Source organism: Boleophthalmus pectinirostris, unplaced genomic scaffold (genome assembly GCF_026225935.1).
Source record: "Boleophthalmus pectinirostris isolate CB_2022bp ecotype Guang Dong unplaced genomic scaffold, ASM2622593v1 HiC_scaffold_4, whole genome shotgun sequence".
Lineage (NCBI taxonomy): Eukaryota > Metazoa > Chordata > Actinopteri > Gobiiformes > Gobiidae > Boleophthalmus > Boleophthalmus pectinirostris.
Window position 1 is genome coordinate 21,212,703 of NW_026571353.1, and position 21,342 is coordinate 21,234,044.

General features: G+C 36.7%; 2 protein-coding genes across 5 annotated transcripts; both read left to right on the forward strand.

Moving 5' to 3' along the window:
- The first annotated feature begins 1,094 nt into the window (after positions 1–1,094).
- Positions 1,095–15,042, forward strand: plat (plasminogen activator, tissue). Its single transcript, XM_020917443.2, is given in 16 exon segments — positions 1,095–1,201; positions 5,022–5,109; positions 5,283–5,322; positions 5,577–5,711; positions 6,353–6,398; positions 6,400–6,461; positions 8,023–8,197; positions 9,256–9,347; positions 9,837–10,005; positions 10,468–10,553; positions 11,246–11,311; positions 11,400–11,604; positions 11,862–11,998; positions 12,170–12,310; positions 12,795–12,943; positions 13,744–15,042. Coding segments are annotated over 15 exon segments (1,734 nt in total). The 5' UTR covers positions 1,095–1,201; positions 5,022–5,046; the 3' UTR covers positions 13,912–15,042.
- Positions 15,043–15,250: 208 nt separating this feature from the next.
- si:dkeyp-117b11.1 (SH2 domain-containing protein 6) lies at positions 15,251–21,221 on the forward strand. Of its 4 annotated transcripts, none has more exons than XM_055161384.1 (20): positions 15,251–15,501; positions 15,998–16,057; positions 16,587–16,612; positions 16,694–16,722; positions 16,848–16,882; positions 16,958–17,054; positions 17,512–17,573; positions 17,659–17,698; positions 17,778–17,849; positions 18,455–18,483; positions 18,555–18,588; positions 18,699–18,774; positions 19,005–19,035; positions 19,125–19,143; positions 19,238–19,328; positions 19,408–19,445; positions 19,766–19,803; positions 20,160–20,228; positions 20,313–20,471; positions 20,916–21,220. In XM_055161384.1, exons 1-20 carry the CDS (start codon positions 15,478–15,480, stop codon positions 21,030–21,032), a joined length of 1,146 nt encoding a protein of 381 aa, XP_055017359.1. In that variant the 5' UTR covers positions 15,251–15,477; the 3' UTR covers positions 21,033–21,220. The 4 variants fall into 4 exon arrangements, with proteins under 4 accessions (XP_055017359.1, XP_055017360.1, XP_020772768.2 ...); XM_055161385.1 differs by having other exon boundaries at positions 15,290–15,352; positions 19,295–19,328; positions 20,916–21,221; XM_020917109.2 differs by having other exon boundaries at positions 15,290–15,352.
- The last annotated feature ends 121 nt before the right edge of the window (positions 21,222–21,342 follow it).

The window sequence follows — 21,342 nt, forward strand, 5'->3', positions numbered from 1 at the left end:
AGTGTGTCACTCTTGAGGCCCACATTTGGCCTTTTTTCACATACATAATTGAACATGGTAAATTTTTATTTTTATTTTTTGAAAGCAAGATGTATAAATTTTAAATTGTTGTGAATTTTGTTTAATACAATTGGGGTAAATTGTATGATTGCTTATATGATGATTATAGGCTTTTACATAGACTTCAAATCATAACTATTATCCTAAAAGTGGTGGTGGGCTCAGTGCTGTCAGATACAACCTGTTTAAGGTACACTACTAGGGTCAGTTTAAAGTACACTACTCTTGTCTCAGCACGCCAATCACAGGCCTATTCTTTAACAGATCATAAACTTGTCCACCCAGTTTATTTAAAAGTTAGTTGATGTAGGAATGACAACATTCTGAGAAAGGGAGCGGTAAAGGGGATGACTTGTCAGCCCTGGTGCCTTGGTTACCCACAAATTCAGTCAAATTACAGAAGTATGCCAGTACACCTGGTGATTCTTTTTATGAGACTGTTTGAGCAATGCCTCACAGAAAAACACATTAGGTTATTGTTTAGTTCTTTTTTTATATATATATATGTATTATTATTTTCTATTTACATTTTACTAAGTCAATGAAGAACAGATAAACCTATGCACAAATAATTTGGTTATAAGCAGATGCAGTTAGAACTCAGTGGTGGTAGAAATAGTTTCCAGACACCATTTTTCATTCGTTCTTGAGTAGGCCTAATGATCTGTTTCTCATTGTAACATGTGTGTAATTCTAAATGACAAAATATTTTAGGTTGACATTATTAAATGATTATGTGCAATATTAACCACCCTAACAGGCTAGTCTGGCTAGGGCTATTTCTACATGACCTATTTATGTTTTACATGGCATAATTAAACAGTTACGACGTTGTGTAGGCCTATCTATTTTTTATTACATAAACATGACTCTTTCGATGAGTTTAAAAGTATTAACTGTAAACAGGAGTGAGTACCAGGTTGGAATCACTGGCTGAGGCCTAAGTGCTGGGACAGTCCCGTGCCTGACTCTAGCCCCGCCCCCTTGTATGTTTCACGTGCCTCCTCCTCCCGGGTCTCTGCTTTTAGGCTGCAGTTCTCCCTTTGTGCGCGCGGCATGAGCCTGTGGAAGCCACTTAAAACCTCCAGAAAAGAGAAGAGGTGCTTCAACTAAGATCAGCGTATCAGGACGGCGTCAGTAGGTAAGAACTTCAGTTTTTATTATTCAGTCATTATCATTACATAGGGCTGTTCTGGATGCATGGGGCTTCAATGTGTTTGAGTCAAGTTGTTTTTCAAGATTTTCAGCTTTTTTATATGTTTCAATTACATTTTGATTAAATTTTGCACTTTGATGGTTCCTTAAATTATATTTTCATACAGTTTCCGAGCGTTTTAACCTGTCTGCACGAATGAACTGTGTCTACTTCCGACCAATTTGAACACCTGTTAGTACAAAATACATAGATTATTCCTGACCAGGGAGTTGTTTTTGCTGTCATTTATGCTTATATGAATGAATGCACAGAAACAAACACATAAGGGCTGTCACCTAAAATTAAAATGCCATCTTTGGTTGATCTGAACTGGATCAAAGAACAGCAGCTGTCTCTCACCACATCATTGTTTTATCCATTATTTTTACCCCACAGCAGGTTGTGTGCAGTTGCAATTGTCACTTGAACTTTTTGTTTGATAAAAGGACATCCCACTGCATATCTCTAGATTTTAGCTTTCTCATTATGATACATTTTCATCTGACAAATGTTATTTTATATAAACTGAGACCTGAGTATCCTCTTCCAATACCATCATTATGTTCATTATGGTGTCTTCTTTCAGCTGTGTTTTCCAGGGAAATAACATGACTAAGCACCACTCACTATCTTTATGCTGACCTCTGGGATACTTGCTTTTTCTCTCACAGTTTTCTCCAGTGTTCATCTTAACCTTTAGGCTACCTTTAGGGTCTATGGTAGAATTTTAATTGAATTTTGATTTAGATGTATTCATTGCTGAAGACTTTAGAACTGAGAAGTTTGGAAGAAGAAATTTGATGATTTTTACCACTGATTAAAAAATTGTACTGTTTATGTTCAGGAAATTAATATTGAAACAAACATTACTTTTGTCATATTACCAAGTACCCATCTCACATTTTTTAATTAAATCTACAAATGGGGTTCTTTTACGCACTATGCACAAAGACAGTAATTACCATGATGACAGCTGGTTTATTGATACACTAAATCAGGGAGGTATGTATACTACTTATTAATAGTATATTTCTTGATATGACGACATGCTGCTTGTAACTTTGTTGAGTGCAACAGTGACTGAGATGTGATGACGTTGGACATAACATTTTACTCCACTCTTCATAACTGTAAATAAATGGTGTGCTTTTGCTACTGGTGATGCATTGAGAATATTATATATAGTTTCTTAAAAGTAAGCAAACTCTGCGCTAGTTAAAATCTTGTTATAAATCTGTTACAATGACATGTTTCAAGTTATTTCCTTGACAAGTTCCTCTCGGGGGGACTCCACACCCATGATGGCACCAGCCAGAGCTTGAAAAAGTTTTAAAGAGCAATATAAAGGTTCACAAACAGATGGAGGTATTTCAAAAACATATTTGACTTTGCCATTTTAGCCCTATTACTGGAAAACAAGAATGTCTCACAACTTGCTTCATAGCCTTGTTATTACACATAGTTGTTAATAGTCCGTGAAACCCAAGTTGTGGTTTATGTCAACCAGCTGGTCAGTACTGTAAGTGCATGACGACACAGTGTAGTCTTACTCAAGTTAAATATTAGAGTAATGTTTCCTCAAACCTTCAAGTGTAAATTTTAACAATTTGGGTTGATTTGTATGTCATTCTATTTTCTATACTGTAGGTGTCCCTGTTTTTCTATATATTTTTTGGGGGTGTTATATTTTGTAAGTCTGCGGAATGTACAGTAAAATGTTGTACTACAGCCCACAAAAGCAGGTCCAGCACAAGCCCATTGCATTGTGGGACAGTTTAATGGCAGGGTTCCTTTACATAGGGCCCCTGCATATAAGATACCACACACATGTTAGTGGGTGGGAACGCATATGCTCATGTCTGATGGAGAGATTGACTGGTATGTTTTTTCGTTTTTTTTTTCATTGGCCTATACAATTTTTCTTTTTCTTTTTTTTTTTTTTTTAAAGCTTAATCATAAGTTCTGCCAATTATTTTTGAGCCAATGGCTAATTTACCACAAAATATATGACTGAAATAACTACAAACTCAGTTATCGTCTCTACACATCGTACTGCTCTAGATAGTATAATCTAACCTGTAATGAAGTTGTAGTACAAACAAAATATATACATGATAAATATTGAACCCACAAAAATATTATTCCAGTTTATTATTCCAGTTTTTATATATTGAACGATAAGTCAATATTGCATTTAGTTTATTGTCTTGGAGATTGATATTTGAAACACTAAAAAGTACAAATATCAAAAGTGCAAAATGTACTGTACCTCTCATGTGCATGTGCTAGCCTGTGTGTGTGTTGATTTGTATCAGTGTCCATGCAGCTGTAACACAGGAAACACATGTTAATGCTGACAAAGGGGCCACAGTTGCTCAAAGGACACAGAAAAAACTGTCTGTTGTTTGTGGGGCTCTGAGAGACCCGTCCTCAAGGAGGTTTGGGTCATAATCAGGACAGAACTAAAAAGAAACCACCAGTCCAGTGATGGTGAGTAACTGTCTTCAAGTCAAAGGAGACTGTTGTTCCGGTGGACAATGAGCAAAGTGAACAGAAAGTCTTTGTGGGCAGAAGGGGAGATTAGCTCCACGTTCCTGGGCATATTGTGTAGGCCTATATAACTGTGTGTGTGGGCAAGTATTTAAAATGTAATAGGGAGTAAAATCTGTATACACACTCACATCAGGTCTCCTTGATGGGGACAAAAATCAAGTCACCATGACCGAATTCCTTTTTTATTAGTTCACTAACAGGATTTAAACTTCACATTCGGGTTAAAATAAGTTATATTTAGGGTTAAGATTAATACAAATAGCAAATATGGCTAAGGCTAGGAAGGATTAGTCTCAAAGAAATGAATGTAAGTCAATATAATTTCCCAAAAAGCATGGAAACCCAACATTTTTGTGTGCGTGTGTGTGGGGTTACCAGCACAGCTCTTGTCCTCTCTGATCTATATGAAAGAAAGCACAATGGTGTTTTATTAGCTGAGCAGACCACAGGAGGTGAATCAGTGAGAAAGCAGTCAGCTGTGAGGAGGACGGATTCCAAAAGTTGTGACAGTGGCCCAAGTGCTATTGCTACATGTCTGTGTCTGGTTTGCACAGTTGTTTTGTCTCAAGAACTTCCACAAAGTTATTTTAAAATCAACTCTTTTCCTTCTTTTTTATTCTTGGTTTCTTTGTCTTACTTTCTCTTCCTTCGTCTACTCATCCTCCTTCCTCAAACCAGCCCCTTCATTCTTCTTTATGACTCATGTTTACTCACACATGAGCAACAGGCACTGGCCTTGATTTATATCCACTCTGTATGCATTTGCAGCTCTTGTATAAAACCTGTAAAAAAGAACAAACACATGTTGATAATCTGCAAAACGTTTCAAAAATGAAATATTATGTAATTTAATCCAACATATTTCTCGATAGTTATACATTGCGTTTCAGATATAGCGTTATTTCCTACATACACCCATGTTTATTCCACCCATTTCCTCACTTGATGAATACATGACAGCACCAACTGAAGGGTTCCTCCAGGAAGGAAGCTGTAGTGTACACACGATCTGTCTGTGCATTGTCCACTCACAATGACAGAACTGGACAAAACCTGTCTGCCAAATTATACACACTTTTACAATGGCAGGATAAGGTAATTTTGGTTAGCACTACAAATCCCATATAAAATGGTGCGTGTTTTTATTGTATTCTCAAATCCTTTGTGTGACATTCATTAAAAACAAATGTATAATTATTTTTCTTGTTTGCAGGTATTGAGGACATCTTTTATTAACCATGAAGTCAGCCCTTGGCCTTTTTGTCGCACTGTGTGCTCTCTTCTGCTGCTCTGCTGACAATGTAAGTGTTACAGCTTTTATTGTAGGAATATTCCGGTGGTTTTGTATGATTCATCTCAGCTTGTCTACAGATGAGAGCAGCTTGGTATGCGCTTTAAGCTTGTGTTAGGGCTTGGGCATAGAAAACCTGATTATCACTGAAGCCATGTTATTGTGTTGTGTCTTTCATCACAGGTGAAACTCTTGCGCACGAAGCGTGGAACTCGTTTTAGAGGTGAGCCAGAGCGGCAGCCACCAAGACGGACCCTTTTCATTATTCATGTTCAGAAGTCCACACCTTCCTTTGACACCTCCTGTGAGCTCATCACTCGTTTGTCTCTCCCATCACCTCTCTATTCTCCTAAGTCTTATTTCATCCACTTGTGTCACTGTCCCTGCATGTACCTGTCACCAATCACCATCACTGTGCCTTGTTTTGTTCCTGTTTGTGGGCTCACGGTGTGTGTGTATTTGTGTATGTGTCTTCAGTCCAGTGTGTGGATAGTGAAACGTCAGCAGTGCGTAGATTTGGCGACACGTGGCTGCGGTGGAGGGGACAGCGTGTGGAGTATTGTCATTGTGCGATGAGAGGACGAGAGTATTGTCATGTTGTCCCCGTCATCAGTGAGTCTGATACAAACACATACTCTGTGGCTCGCATGCAGCCTTATATGTTGACTAAAATCTTACACCCACTTGTCCTTTCTGACCTTTGGAGCCTTTTTCATGAATACACTTAAACGCACTTTCACAGCCTCATTTGATTATTTTCTGTTGGCCAGTGTCGCTTATACGTTGAAATCCCTGTTATTCCAGTGCATCCAGCTGAACAGATGTGGGATCTCTGTGTTTTTAAGTGTGTGTATTTTAGTCTGGGATTGTTTGAAATTCTTCTGCCAGACCAGCCCGTGTGCGCATTTTCACCCCCATTGACGAATTCTGTGAGACAGAATCGCTCCTCCCTCAGACAAATTACAACCACATTTTGACCCACGACTCAGACGATGTCACGGGCAGTTATCCCTAATGTTATCCTTAGTGAAATGCACGAATGACACACCAAAGATATCAGCTTAAAACCCAAACTGAACTTTTGCACTGATTAAGTAAACATGTTTCACTTTGTGTTCATTTGACACTGTTCTGCCTATAGAGTATGCATGATTTTCTGATGTAACACACTAACCTTTAAAGGTTTTTCAAAAGAAATGTTAACAATTTCTGATGACGATAGGTAACATGACTAACTACGTATTCTTTCCTAGACTGCTACGTGTCTCACTGTTATAATGGTGGGACTTGCAAGGAGGCGGTACACATCAGACTACATCTGCCAGTGCCCATCGGGCTTCAGTGGAACTCAGTGTGAGATCAGTAAGTACATAAATACTAGATGTGCAGGATAAATTGCAATGAAATCAAAAGTGCACAGAAATAGTATATACACTGCATCTTGGTACAGTGAGATATCGATTCAGTGCAATTTAATACAATATATTTCACATTGATTTGATACAGTTCAGTAATTAATAATGGATAAACCATGACTGTGATACTAAAAGTCTTGTTAAACCACTTCTTATGCAAAGTTAATATGAAACACACCCATTTTACTTTTAAAAACAGTGAAATATGTCAAATGTGTTGCATAAACAAGTTTCCTTCCTCTAGATAAGCAACAAAACTGTAAAAAAAATTAACTAAATATACCACTGTTGCTAACCCTTAGTCCAGAGGGAGGTATACTATGACTCATATGCCATGCGGTCTTTGAGGTGGTTGGGTGAAATCCAGAAATGATAAGGCTGAACAAAGATCGATGTATGTTTAAGTGAAAGCATTCTTCACATTACATAGAGGTGAGGAGACATAAATACAGTGAAGCATTTCCAAATAGTAATGCATTATTTTTATATAGAACTTTTGAAGACACTGCATTAGACATTATTAAATTATTCCATGGTAAGCTACTATTGCCATTGCTGCTCTGGGACAGACTGAAGTGAAGCTGCCAATGTGTGCCATCGACTTCTTAGATCACTACCATCACTCGCACCAATATTCATAAGCAGAATTATTTTTCCTAAGGACACAACAACAGTATGCTCTAGAACCACTGTGCCCCACTGTGGCCCCTGGTATTTCCAGTGCTCTCCCATCCCAGTACTAACCAGGTCCAAATGTTTAATGACTCTAAATCAGGTCACACATTGTTTTTCCTGCCTTGTTGTGTCATATGTCTGAGGCTTGGACTGAGGTAAAGGAGATTAAAACCTTTGGGAATATGATGGTAGTTTCTGAGGTTTTGCTTTGGGATTCCCCGCCCATCCAAACGAATAACCCAGTCCATTGAGTTATTACACATAAACCCTGACTCAGTGAACTGGGGCATTTGACTTGACTAATTAAGATTTTATATATTTTCCTTATTAAAACAACATTCAGACTAGGCCTGTCACAACATTAAATTATGAAGTACGATATATTCCTCAAGTAAATAAAGATGATAATAAACTAAATAATGCCACTGACACAATAACCCAGACCTAGAATTATCCCTAAAAACTATTCTAAATTTATAATTTGGTTAAAAAAAGGCAATAAATAAACAGCAGAATTAAACACTTAAGTTAGCTTGTGTCTATAATGGGTCTTAGAATTATTTATTCATCCCTCTATAGCTCAAACAGAAACCAACAGAAAAATCACAAAAATTTACTAACTAGCAGAAACAAAAAGTCCCCAGGATAAATATTGAAATACTGAATAATATTTCTATCTGTCATGCACTGAACGATAAGTATTTGATGTTATCATGACACGCCTAAATCAGGCCTATTTTTTATACCTGAGTGCCTGATGTATATATTTTTTTTCTCTCAATGAGTTATACAGTGTTTACATAGTTAATGACAGTTTTTGTTCTTTTGTGCAGATACCAAAGAGCGCTGTGTTACTGGGCAGGGGGAAGGTTACCGGGGCACATGGAGCATCAGTCAGTCGGGGGCAGAGTGCATAAACTGGAACTCCACTTCTCTAAGGGGGCGGCGCTACACAGCGAGGAAGAATGACGCCAGCAGCCTGGGACTGGGCAATCACAACTATTGCAGGTATGTATCCCGTAACCATGCTTATTTTTGTGTGCCCCCCCGAATATGAAAGCTGGTATATAATGCAAAAGTATATTGTTTAAATCACAGTGGAGCTCAGCAATGGATGTGAGACTTCTGGTTATTAAATATTACCCTATTTTCTATTGTCTATGTTAAAATGTTGTTTCCTCATCACAAACATACCAATGCTTGCCAATCTCTACTAAACAAATTAAAATGTAAAAAAAAATTGCTGTTAACTTGAAACACAACCACTACATGACATCGCAAGGTGGACCAGAGCATTTTGATCTTTGGTGATACAGACAGCCCCACAATGAAGGATTACTTATTCAGATGTGTGAATGAAACAAAACACAATTCTAGGTATGTTTTTTACAACATGACATAAAACTCACAAGAGTCAGTTTTGTTGACCATAACTTTTATGAACAGTCTGAAGTACAACAGAATCTAATTAAGCTGTGTGGTTACATAATTGTAGTCAATAGAAACATAAAAATTTTAAACTTGACATGTTGGAAAATGACATAATAATGTTTACTGATCATGGTTGTGAATAATGAGCATGAATTACTCCATAGCTGATTAGCCACCATCAGGCTTTCATGCTGATCCCACAGTTGAACTCTATATACAAAGGTGTAATGTTCATCATTGGCCGCTGACTCCGACTGAGCTCAAAATCTGATTATTCAGTTGATTTATTATGTTATTATACTGATCACAATATAAATTTGTAAGATTACTGTGAAAAATAATAGTCTAATCATAAGCATTTGTATAAGCAAAACAAAATAATGAGAAGCAAAAAAGAAAAAGCAATAAATACTGTGAATTTATCAAGAGAATCAAATATCAAAAAATATCACAGAAAACTCACACAGTCACATTTCACTCTGTTTCACCCTCTCCCCATGTCCACCCATATTATCTCTCTTTGACACACACTAGTTCAATAATCTGTTTACTCCACAGAAAGTGCTTTTCATCAGTTGTTATTTCATAACTCATATTAATCCAGCGAGTTTCATTTCATTTTTTTCCTCCTATAGGAACCCAGACAGTGACAGCACTCCCTGGTGTTATATCTATAGAGGCACTCAAGTCATCTGGGACTTTTGCTCTTTACCCAAGTGTCCTGAAGGTATGCCACATAAATGCAGTTCGTATATATTGATACTCTATGGGGGTGTTCTACATGTATCTCCAGTTGCAGAATGTTTTGGAGTTACCATGGAAACACAATGCACACATTAACAAACAAAGGCAAGGTCAAAAAGCATTAAGATTGTCTGCAAACTCTAGACAAAATACTAAATGGATTTACACAACATATTTTCTGGAGCCTGTGATCAATAAAGCATTCATGGTGCTGATTAGAAGTTTGATTTTCAACTAAAAGGTGAGAGGGACTTTTTTAACATCACAAATCATCTCACAGGTTGTAGTTCCAGCTAAGTGAGTTCTTTATGGTCAGACTGTGTTAAATTAAAGCACAGATTAAAGTCTAATAAAGCCACTAATAAAGCCACAGACAGAGCAGAACCTACAGTTAGCATCACACATCAGCTGCAAAGTATCAATATATGATACTAAGATACTACTACAACAATACAACATCCTCTTTGTACAGATAAGGCGTGTGTTGTGGGCTCGGGTCAGTCATACAGAGGCACAGTGGCAGTGACGAGAAGTGGCTCACGCTGTCTCCCATGGGACTCCACTGTGGTCAGGAGAAAACTGTACAATGCATGGAGGTCTGATGCTCTGGAGCTGGGACTGTCCGGACACAACTTCTGCAGGTAAATATCCCAAACTATAACCAAAACCAGCTGTAACTATAATTAATAACTGTCATCGTGATTAATACGTTTTCATTTTAAAGTTGGCCTGTCACAATAACAAATTTTGAAGTGTGATATATTGGTGAAGAAAATATAAATGATAAACGGTAATATTGAAATCAAAGCAGAATCATCCTCACAAAAATATTCTAATTATGCCATATTGTTAAAAAAGAAAACATAAGCAGCAATAAATAATTAGCAGAATTAAATATTTTAGTAGTTAGTTAGCATGTATAATAAGTCAGAAGTTCTTTATTCAACTCTCTACAGCTCAAATCTTATCAGAAAAATAACCAAAAAGTTCCCCAGGAGTACAAAGCAAACATCCCCAAGATAAATATTGACCTATATTTTATTGAACTATAATTATCCTGACTATTTTAAATGTTTTTATTGTGGTGTTTTTGTGATCAACAGGAATCCAGACGGTGACGTGAGCCCCTGGTGTCACACTTACAAGAACATGCAGTTGACTTGGGAGCTCTGTCAAATTCCTAAATGTGGTCAGTATCTTGAAAAGTATGGATACTATTATACATATATTCTTTACCCACTTTGGATTTTTATTGTTAATTCTTCATTGTCACTGTTACAACCAGATTGTATACATAAATAGACTAACCCACTAGCCGCCACATTCCAAGTAGGAAGTGTTCATGGAGTTGCTTCAGGCTCCATAGACTCTGTTTCCAATTGGCTTTACATTGTTGCCCTTCTTTCTGTAAGTGACATCTATGGGTGACGTCATACTCCCATAGTCCACTTCTTTACACAGTCTATGGGTACAACAGACAACTATACATTTTATGGGTTTGTGTTCCTGTTATATGCAACATTTTTCCCATTCATCATTTTTGGTTTTAAATTCTCTGTGGACAAGGTGACGGTGCTATTTCTTTATTATTTTGAAATCCATGGATTGGGGGCTTAACTGTGGAACTTCCTCTGAGCATTAGAACATCCCAATATCAGAATTGAAAACACATCTGTTGGCACTGACTTTTAACACACATTTTGGTAGGCTTAACTTTTTCATTTATTGTTGTGTATTTGGTGTTTTTACTGCATTTTAAATTGCCTGTATACCGCTCATTGGGCAGCTGTGGTTATTTTAAATGTGCTCTATTAATAAACCTGACTTGTTTTGTTAAAAGGATAAAAAACAAACCAAACTGTTATTTTCTTCTGTTTCTAGCAAGAAATCCCCCTGTTATTGCCACTCTTGGTCCCCGAGCGCCTACCACAAACAACAATAATGCAGGTATGAGATATATACTATTTTATACATGACCTTAAAATGTACTGTACCATAACATAGAATGACAGAGGTTTAACTACCGTTTCTGTAGCGACGTGTGGGGAGCGTTTGGACAACACCCTGAACCAGCCCGTGTTCAGGATGTTTGGCGGACGGGCGAGTGACATCACAGAGCAGCCCTGGCAAGCGGTGATAAATGTTTACCAGGCCCGCCTCAAAAAGCACTTCCATCGATGCGGAGGGGTCCTGATTGACTCCTGCTGGGTGCTGTCTGCTGCTCACTGCTTTGAAGACAAGTAGGTCACAATCACACATGCATACTATATAACAGTGAATATACAGTTCAGTTTTCTGGTGGAGAGTCCTCCCCTTGCCTCTCTCTATAGGGAAGTTATTGCTTTACCTGGAGAAAAACCTCTGTAATAAATTCTAGGTATTTGAATGCCATATTGTGCAAGGCAAAGCAATAACATCTCTTTGGAGACAGATCCCTTAACAGAAAAGTTACACTGTGTTTTAAATAAAAGCATCTAACGGATATATCATGTTCTAGTGCCAAAGCTGAGAAACTGGAGGTGATTTTGGGCAGAACATATCGCAAACAGAACTCGACCAGTGAGCAGATATTCAAAGTCAAAAAATACTGGATTCATGAGAAGTTTGACAATGAAACCTTTGATAATGACATTGGTAAGTATAATTTACAAGTTTACAACAAACAAACTGTGTCATGAATAAGATGGTCCTATTATAGTGCCCAACTGTGTTCATATGGAACCTTTTGTCACAGGCAGAGTCTATAAATACTCTTTCATTATCCCACATTGCCTTGACTTTCCTATGGTCACTTTCCACTTGCAGCTCTGCTGAAGCTATATTCAGACATTGGTCTGTGTGCTGTAAACGCTCCGGAGGTCTTCCCCGCATGTTTGCCCGACCGGGGGTTAGAGCTGCCCGACTGGACCGAGTGTGAGATCTCCGGATACGGCAAAGAATCTGAATGTGAGTAACATCTGGGTGTATGTTGACTTTGAATTATCGAAGTCCACAAAGTCAGATGTGATACAATTATCACCAATAGAGGTCAGTGTTTTGTGGGTTTACTGTTCAATTTTTTTTCTAATGAAAACTAAATAAAAATAAATATTTGATGACTAAAATTATGATTGAAATTATAAGATGTTGTTGCAAAAAAAAACTAAACAAATGCAAAGAAGCTGTATTGAGAGTAGATGTAAGCTTAATGAAACTGTAAGTATTCACACTGCTTTGGCCCTGGTTTGATCCTGGTTTAGTCCTCATGTAGACTTGGTTTAGTCCTGTTCTAGACCTGGTTAAGTCCTGGTCCTGTCCAGGTTTAGTTGTCCCATTTTCATTGTAATTTTAATGCTTTGTATGTGCATCATACGTTTGGCCTTTTTCCACTAAAACCTAAAAATATCATTGGACTAAATCTAGTCTAAAACCTCATTCTGATCTCCCACAGTTTCTGCAGAGTACTCTGAGCGTGTGAAGAGAGGTTATGTGAGGCTGTGGCCAAAGGAGCGCTGTGTGCCTGCTGTGCTCTCTGGGCGAACTGTTACTGCCAACATGCTGTGTGCAGGTGACACCAGAGGCCTGGATGATGCCTGCAAGGTACAAATATTGTTTTAATTTTAAGAAACATATTGTAGTGTGTAGTTTATGGTATGCACATGTTCTTAGACTTTATTGTGGTAGAATAGATTAGATTAGAGTTTAATATGGGGGTTATAGTTCTGACATGAATGAAGAAAGAATTATACTGTCCAATGAGGTTCATTTGGATTTCTGATACTTTAATTTAGATTAATTTTTGAGACCAAGGTTTAGTTTCTTTTTATACCTGACAGTTTTGACTGCTCACCAGTCGTCTTCCTCAGAGTAGTCACGTGTCTGGTCAGCTGATTTAAATAGATTTTGACAGTGTGTTCCTAGTGGTGGAGGCAGAACAACAGTGCCATCTGCAGTCCCACTTCTTTAGGACAGTATCCCCAGGTCACACCTGGAACACTGCTAGTTAGCAATCAAAACTGTCAGGTATGAAGACAAACTAAATTTTGGTCCAAAAAAAAAAAAAAATTTACTTAAAAATTTTATTTTAAAAGACTTCATCTTCATTCAAAAGATGTAATATTTAGTTTGGAATTGTTAATTGCTATTATAATTAATATTCATCACTCCCTTTTCATGAATTGACTTTTATGTCTATCCATGGGTTTCAAAATTATGAAAAATTACCATAGTAATAAAATAAAGTAAAATATTATAATTTTGGAATAGGAAAAAGTCCTCAAAATGTTGCATATTAAAGCTGAAGCTACAAAGTGTTAGTGCAAGCAGTTCACTGTGTTTTCAGTGTCAGATAACAGATTTATGAGGTAAGGTTAATAGCTGTGTTTGTGTATTCTTTTCAGGGCGACTCTGGGGGCCCACTGGTTTGTCGAAGCAATAACCGGATGACGCTGATGGGTGTAATCAGCTGGGGGGACGGCTGTGGGCAGAAAGATAAGCCCGGAGTCTATACCCGGGTCACCCATTACATCGACTGGATAAACGGCAAAATAAAGGCCAACCCTGTATGATGTGTGTGACAGCAAGAGGATGTTTTTAAATAACTTTCCCAGGCAGGGCAGTGCGGTGAACACAGAGAGGGGGTCTTAAGGACTCCATCTGTAGCTGTTTCCTGTTGCTTTGAATGCGCAGGGTGGAAGTTTGAAACTGGGTTCGGCACATAAAAAGGTTTACTGTGGTCAACCTTTTATGTAGAACTGTAGGTCGGTCCAGTACAGTGTGTATAAAGAACAATGCAAACATTTACTCCAGCTCTGTCTCAATCAACTTAAAGGTGCACTGTGTAACTTTTCTGGTGTAGGGTCGGCCATCTGCTTGTCTCCATGATGTGTTATTGTTTGGCAACAAGCAGATGATTCCAGAGCCAAGTCACAGGTCAGATCTGTAGAGAGGGCATCCCCGCTCAAACCAAGAATGCATGTTTTTAAAGATTTTTAAAGCAATACATACATCTCTAACATAACAAATGATAGTTAAGTTTAATGCCTTTCTATGGAATATTCTAGGCAAGCAATAACATTTCCACGAAAATAAACACATGGTGGACCCCTCACCAGAAAAGTTACATAGTGCACATTTAACATGCATTAAAGTTTCCTGAAAAAAAAATAAAATTGAATTGTGTGTTACATATAAGTTAACAAAACATTTGTAACCAATTAGTAGTGCACATTTTTCCAGGCGAGAATTCTAATCAGCAATAGGTGTGTTTGTTAAACTAATAATGTGTAAATGTGGATTGTCTCGTATCATGTATTCTGTGTATCTGCTGGTTCAGATTTGGTGCCGATTTTAATATTTCTCGGAAAACAAGCATTGAAACAGCCCTATTAAGTCTTATGGTGTTCCCCTGTTCAGATATTAGCTCTTGATTTGCAGATAGCAGGGTTGAGCCCAGCATCAGCTCACTATGTACAGTGTTCAATAGTTGTACATTTATATTTTTATCAACTGGAAGCTTTTTCTGCTCCTCATTATTTTCAGTAGCCTATATGTTATTAACAATATGTCTTGTCAAATTTGACCATGTTTTTATTTAAAATGTATTATTTATGTGACTTTTGTATTCCTTCAGTAATCTACTTGTGAGGTCTTTGTAAAGCATTATTTATTATTTGGATAGAACCTTATTGTACCATTTTGTCAATAAAGTTGTCTTGTATTTTAAAATAGTTCACTTTGCCTTATTTAAAAAAAAAAAAATTTTGTATTTATTTATATATTTGGTAACCAGTGATGAAACGTTTGACACAACCCCCCCCAAGAAAATACACAAATGTGCTATTTCATAAACATCTTACAAAGCGCTAATTCTGTCACATAATATCCTGTCCTGCTAAAAGTATTGCCTAACATCAAGAACTGCTCATGACACCATGACAGAGGAAGCTTCATTTGTGTTTTTCTCTTAAAAATGGAATTTAAATGATCATTATTGTCTGGAATACGCAGGTAGCAGGTTAGATTACACTGCTCATTCTACCTTTAATTAACATAACCATATTTAGGATTTTGCTAAGAATATTACCTAGTTTTCTGTAGTCAGACAATGTTTCTTTTTTACTGTTTGTTTGGACATGGGCAGAGGATGTGACAAAAAGGTAATTCCACAGCTGTTAACCTACAGAAACCACCCTGTAAACAAGGGCCAAAATTTATCTAATTTACATAATAGCTTTGACTTGACAAATGAAAATATACTAGTATGGCAAGACCATTAAATAAATGGTCAAATTGACAAAATTATGAGTGAGTGTTAATTGTTGGAATTTTCAGTATGTATTTAAAGAAATCAGTTTTTTTATTTTTTATTTACTAACTTGTTTTAACTTACAACTTTTCTTCATGGATTGCCACTTGATTGGTGAGAAAATATATGTATTATCCCACCAAAGTAATACTGAAAAAAAAAAACAACAACATAAAAAACATAAAAAACCTGTCATATGCACATCCAACATTTGTATGTAAACTGGGAAAAGAGGAGTAGCTCCCAGTGCCCAGCAGGTGTGGCTGCATAACTCAGGTATATAGGAAATGCAAAGTTAGTCAGTTAGAACAGAGCCTCTCACAGTGTTGCTCTTATCCAACTTTCAGACCTATTTGCATCCAAACGCACAAAGACATTTCCCTAGTGCTGGGACTGAAACAACAATGGTAATGTAATACTTTACTTTACAACATTTTTCAGTTTACTGTGTGATAATTTTACAATGCTGAGAGAAGGAAGTGTCCATGCAGGTCCACGGCACTTCTGTTTTCCCCATGATGTTTGCCAAAGATTACTGAACAGCTACAGACCTTGGTGAACAGTGTATTTGTTCAGCTTATTTTGCACTCAGCAGTGGTTTTAAATCAGTTTTGAGAGTAATCAATTGCAGATGTGAATCTTAACAAATGAGAAAACTTGAAAAGTTGTTGAGAAGTCCGTATCGTATCATTTCAAAATCTTTTCAACCAGTTTGTCTGTTATTGTGTGAAATAGTCATCAAATACATGTTTTTACATTTCCTTGTGCATGTTGCTCCTAATACAACATCATAAGACACATCGTTACAGTTAAAAAAGCACTTTATTTGTGTAAAGTAAAGTTAGGTCATGTACTTTCATTCAGTGAAAGTTTTCCATCATCATTATTATGATTATGATAATTATATTACACTAATCTAAAATATCTGTCAAATAGAGTGCCTTTGGAAAGTTCAAGAACATGTAAGTAAGCCTAGTATAGCCTAAATCGGATTTTACATTTCATTCATCCACTTATTTTAATATATGTTTCTATCTTTGTAGTGCTCCTCCTTTGCTACCAAGAAGGAAAGGTAACCCTACATGAAGTCTGAAAACTTAAATTGTGCATTTTTATTGTTATAATTTACCTTGGGATAGAAGATCTGACTTAGAGGTTACAGTAATAACCCTGCTCCATATTTGTGTGTTATTACAGATGACAGTGCAGAACCTGAAAGACAACATGAAAATGTAAGATTGAAAAACAGTTAAAGGCACATAGTCCAATATAGTGGTCACATTTGCATTCATAAACACGTTTTGCAGGAGGATGAGGATGAGTATGGTGGCATGTATGAGGTCCCTCCCTTTGAGCGCACCATTACTGTCCAACAAATAGCAAAGGAGGAAAACGTTTATCTGGGTAATTCAAAGGTCCTATTACACACAATTAACTCTTGTGAGCTTTAAGTTATGTCATAATGCTGTTACCCCCTCAAAAACATACCTGAAGCTGTGTTTTGTTTCATTCACACACCTGCATTATAGTCTGTCTACTTCTTCAAAGTTCAAAATGCCCTGTTCCCCCTTGTGATGTCATGTAGTGGTGCTTTTCCTGTTAACAGCCACAGTGCTACTTTTATTTTTAGTTCAGTAGAGATTGTCAATTTTGGGCTGAAATCATCCAAATGATTCTAGTGAATATAACTCCTAAATATGCAGAGTCTATGTGTTAAACTTGTGTGAATGAAACAACACACAATGTTTTTTGATGAGGAAGCATTAATAAAAAAGTAAAATAATATACGTCCTTTAACTTGAACATCACGTGACCATCTCATGACTTTGTGCTGATCTCATTTGTAATTGATGATTAATAGAGAGGATGTCCAGCTATGCGCCTCGACAGAGACAGGCTCCTCCTCCCCCGTCGAGCTCTTCAGTAAATGCTGAATTTTGGACACTTTAGTAGACTGTGTGTAATTCAACAGAGTCTTTAAAACTGAATCAGTATCATGTTCTTACAGAAATCTGGAGATGCCCTCTTAACTTCTCAAAATATAAAACGTAAGCAACCATCCGATCACTTTTATTACAGTATAGTACATCACCGAGAATAGGCCATTTAATACACTGTTTGTTGCAGCACCTGATGTGAACAGAACTGCCAAACCGGGGAAGAAAAACATGGCCGCACCCCCACCTCCACCAGCGGAGGGTAAGACTTAAGAGGTGCACTGTGTAACTTTTCTAGTAGGGAGTCTTCCACCTGCTCATCCCCATGGAGGTGCTGATAGCTCTGGAATTAGGTGTTTCTATTATTTTTGTAAATTCATCTATTTTAACTGTGAGCAGGCACGCCTTTCCACAGACTTGACCTTCAACTTGACCTACTTGACCTGGAGGCATGTTTTTCTCTATGGTGATAGACAACTTTAATGCCATATTATGGTGCAAACAATAAACCAAACGAACTTAACGTCACTTCCAAAACAAAGAACAACACTGCCCTCTCGAGGTGAAAAGGAGGCATAACAAGACAGTGAAAACATAATATCATAGTTTTTAACATTATTAACGGTAAAAGTATTGAACATTTTTAGATTATTTTAGATTCTTTGTAAGTTTATGATGTTGTTACTTTCCTAAATGCAGACCCAATGTCTACTTATTTTGAGTATAGTGTACATTATATATATATACCAACAATAAGTAGACCTTTATAATAATATATATTTAAAAATAATTATTAATTTGGGGAATTCAATACATTGATATACATCTTGAACTTGCCCATTCAATGACATTTAAATCTTCTTTCAGACATATATTTGGATCCAAGTGAAGAACAGGTGAAAAATTATTATAATAAGAATAATTTATCCTGTGAATGTATTATATTACCATCATTTCTTATTTTTAGGAAGATTCTGAGGATCTGTACTTGGAACCAGAGGGTAACTTGCACAAACTGTTATTATTTATGCAGTGTTGTGTTTTGTTTTGTTTTCTGGCTTTAACCATCCAGTTTATGGCTTTAATATATTTAAAATCTCCTGGTGTGTAGCATGCTCTCTGCCTGCTAAAGAACCCAAGATGAAGCTTCCCTTCTTCAAGCAAGTACTCCCGTCACCAGAGCCAATGTAAGTATTAACCATAAAAATGTAAAAAGATTAGTTCATTTTATAGATCCATGGCTTTAAAATGTATCTAACACCACTTGCACATGCAAATGAGACAGATGCCATGAAGTAATTAGACTACTCCAATTTCATCCATAATAATATTTAACTGTTCTTGAGTTTCGTTTAGTTTGTTTTTATTCAGACAAAAAGTGAGTGAAAAGTGAGTGAATAGCATTATTTTCTTGCAGGAAGAAGCCATCTCTTCCACCAGAAAAATCGGTAAAGCCTGGGCCTATGTTTTTTTTCCTGTATTTATAGCTAATCTAGCTAATCAAATCTAATCTGTCAATGCTTTTTACTGTTTGCAGAGTTCACCCACAGCTACAGGTCAGACCAAAGATATCATGTGATTATTTAAAAGATTATGTAATTAACTACTGTATATTAATATAAAGGCACACCTATTAACATGATTTTATAGCTCCAGAAGTTGAAGCAAAAAGATTCAGTTTACCCAAGTCTCCTCCTCCAATTCCAGGCAAACCTAGGGCACCAACAAACCAAAAGGAAAGGTTAGAGTAATAATGAAGGGAAAAATTTGAATAAAAGAATGTTACCAAATATTGTGAAATTTTTATGTGTAAAATTTAGTCGCCCAGACCCCCCGGTGCTGGAGAAGAAACCAGTAGGTAAGGTGAATTTGAATTTGCATGAATTAAAGATGAACTACATTACTTTACTGGTGAAGGATCCTGCACCCCCTTATCTCCTATCTTTTAATGCAGTGTTCCACAGTATGAATGCATATTTTTCAAGGTATTATTTTAATGCAAACACCTGTGATAGATAAATAGTCTCATGTTATACTGTGGAACATTCTAGGCAAGGCATTAACATCTTCATGGAGACAAGCTGGCAGCGTACCTCCATTAAAAAAAAATTACACTGCATACCTTTAAGCTAAAGTCTAATGTTCTTTTGTACTTAAATGATTCGTTTTTGCTTGTAGCTTCTTTTGGAGGTGGAAGAGTAAAATCTCCTAATGAGGTAACACTGGCTATGTTTACACGCACACCAAAAGTCTGATTATTATCTGATTTCTAGAGTTATTTGATTATGGAAATGTCATGTAAGTTTGTTCACAAGGAAATGTTTGCCTAATCTTAACCCTTACTCTATAAATTACATATGAAAGAGAAACTGTTAAAGACTATATTTTTAAATTCCATAAACTCTATCTTATAAATACAACAGCAAATTAACTGAATTAACACTTGATGATCAGATTTCTTTTGTGCAAAATGTATAAACACACACACAAAATTACATAGGTTAGTTACCTGATTGCTACTAATGTAATTGTACCCACTGAATATTACTCGTGATAAATATGTGTCTCTTAGAACAGAGAATGGTTTGCTGGAGACTGTAACAGAAAAATGGCAGAGGACCTTTTACTGAGTATTAAAAAGGTATGTGGAATTAACAAATAGTTTAACATTTGAAACACATAATCATTGGATGAACAGATGAAATCCAACTTCTCTCGTCTACAGGATGGAGCATTCCTGATCCGAAACAGCTCAACACACAGTTCCCATCAGCCATACACTCTTGCCGTATTATTTCAGCATAAAGTGTACAACATCCCTGTTCGCTTCTTGGATGACGCACAAGGATACGCTTTAGGCAAGGAAGGAAAGAAAAACGAGGAGGTATGATGGGGTCACATAAGTAGTTTATGCACCATGTATTCCCAGTTAATTAAAACAACTTCCCTACAATCATAACATAAGTTTTAAGCCATGTTAGAATGCTGTTACCTCCTCAAAAACATACCTGGAGCTGTGTTTCGTTTCATTCACACATATTTGAGTAATCCTTTATTATTAGTCTGTCTACATCTCCATCATGAAGTGATAGTTTTCAGTTACCTTTTAGCTAGAGCTACCTTTTACCTTTTGTGCAGTAGAGGCTGGAAATTACAGTAAACAAAACACAGCGGAGCACTTCCTGCTTCACCACATGACATCTCAAGGTATGTTTTTGATGAGGGAACAATATTATAACAGAGATCAGAAAACAGTATAATATGGGCCCTTTAAATGCCAAAGGATGGTGTTTTAAGTGTAATATCAAAATCTTGTCTTTCTGTTTAGGTTTTTAACTCTTTGGATGAGATGATTTCTCATCACAAAAACCACAAGCTGCTTCTGATCGATAGTAGGAGCCAGGCCAAGCACACGACATACTTAACCCATGCCACTCATCTGTGACTCCAGGCCACCAGAGGCTTATCCACTAAACCAATATATTTGCTTTATAATATTATGAGTATGATTTTTACTCTATGGTTGTATTTAATCTCATTTTAGGGGTAGTAAAAGCAGAAAGGATATTTATAGGTTATGATTTTCCTTTTTTGTCATTATGTGAAACACACACTTTTTCTTTTGATGTACATTCACAAATTCTTTCACAAAATAGGTTTTTATAATTTATTGTAGAATATGATCATGTATTTTCATATTTTTGTGAACTGAAAAGCTGTATTGTTTTATCCCTATTTCATCAACATAAATTAAA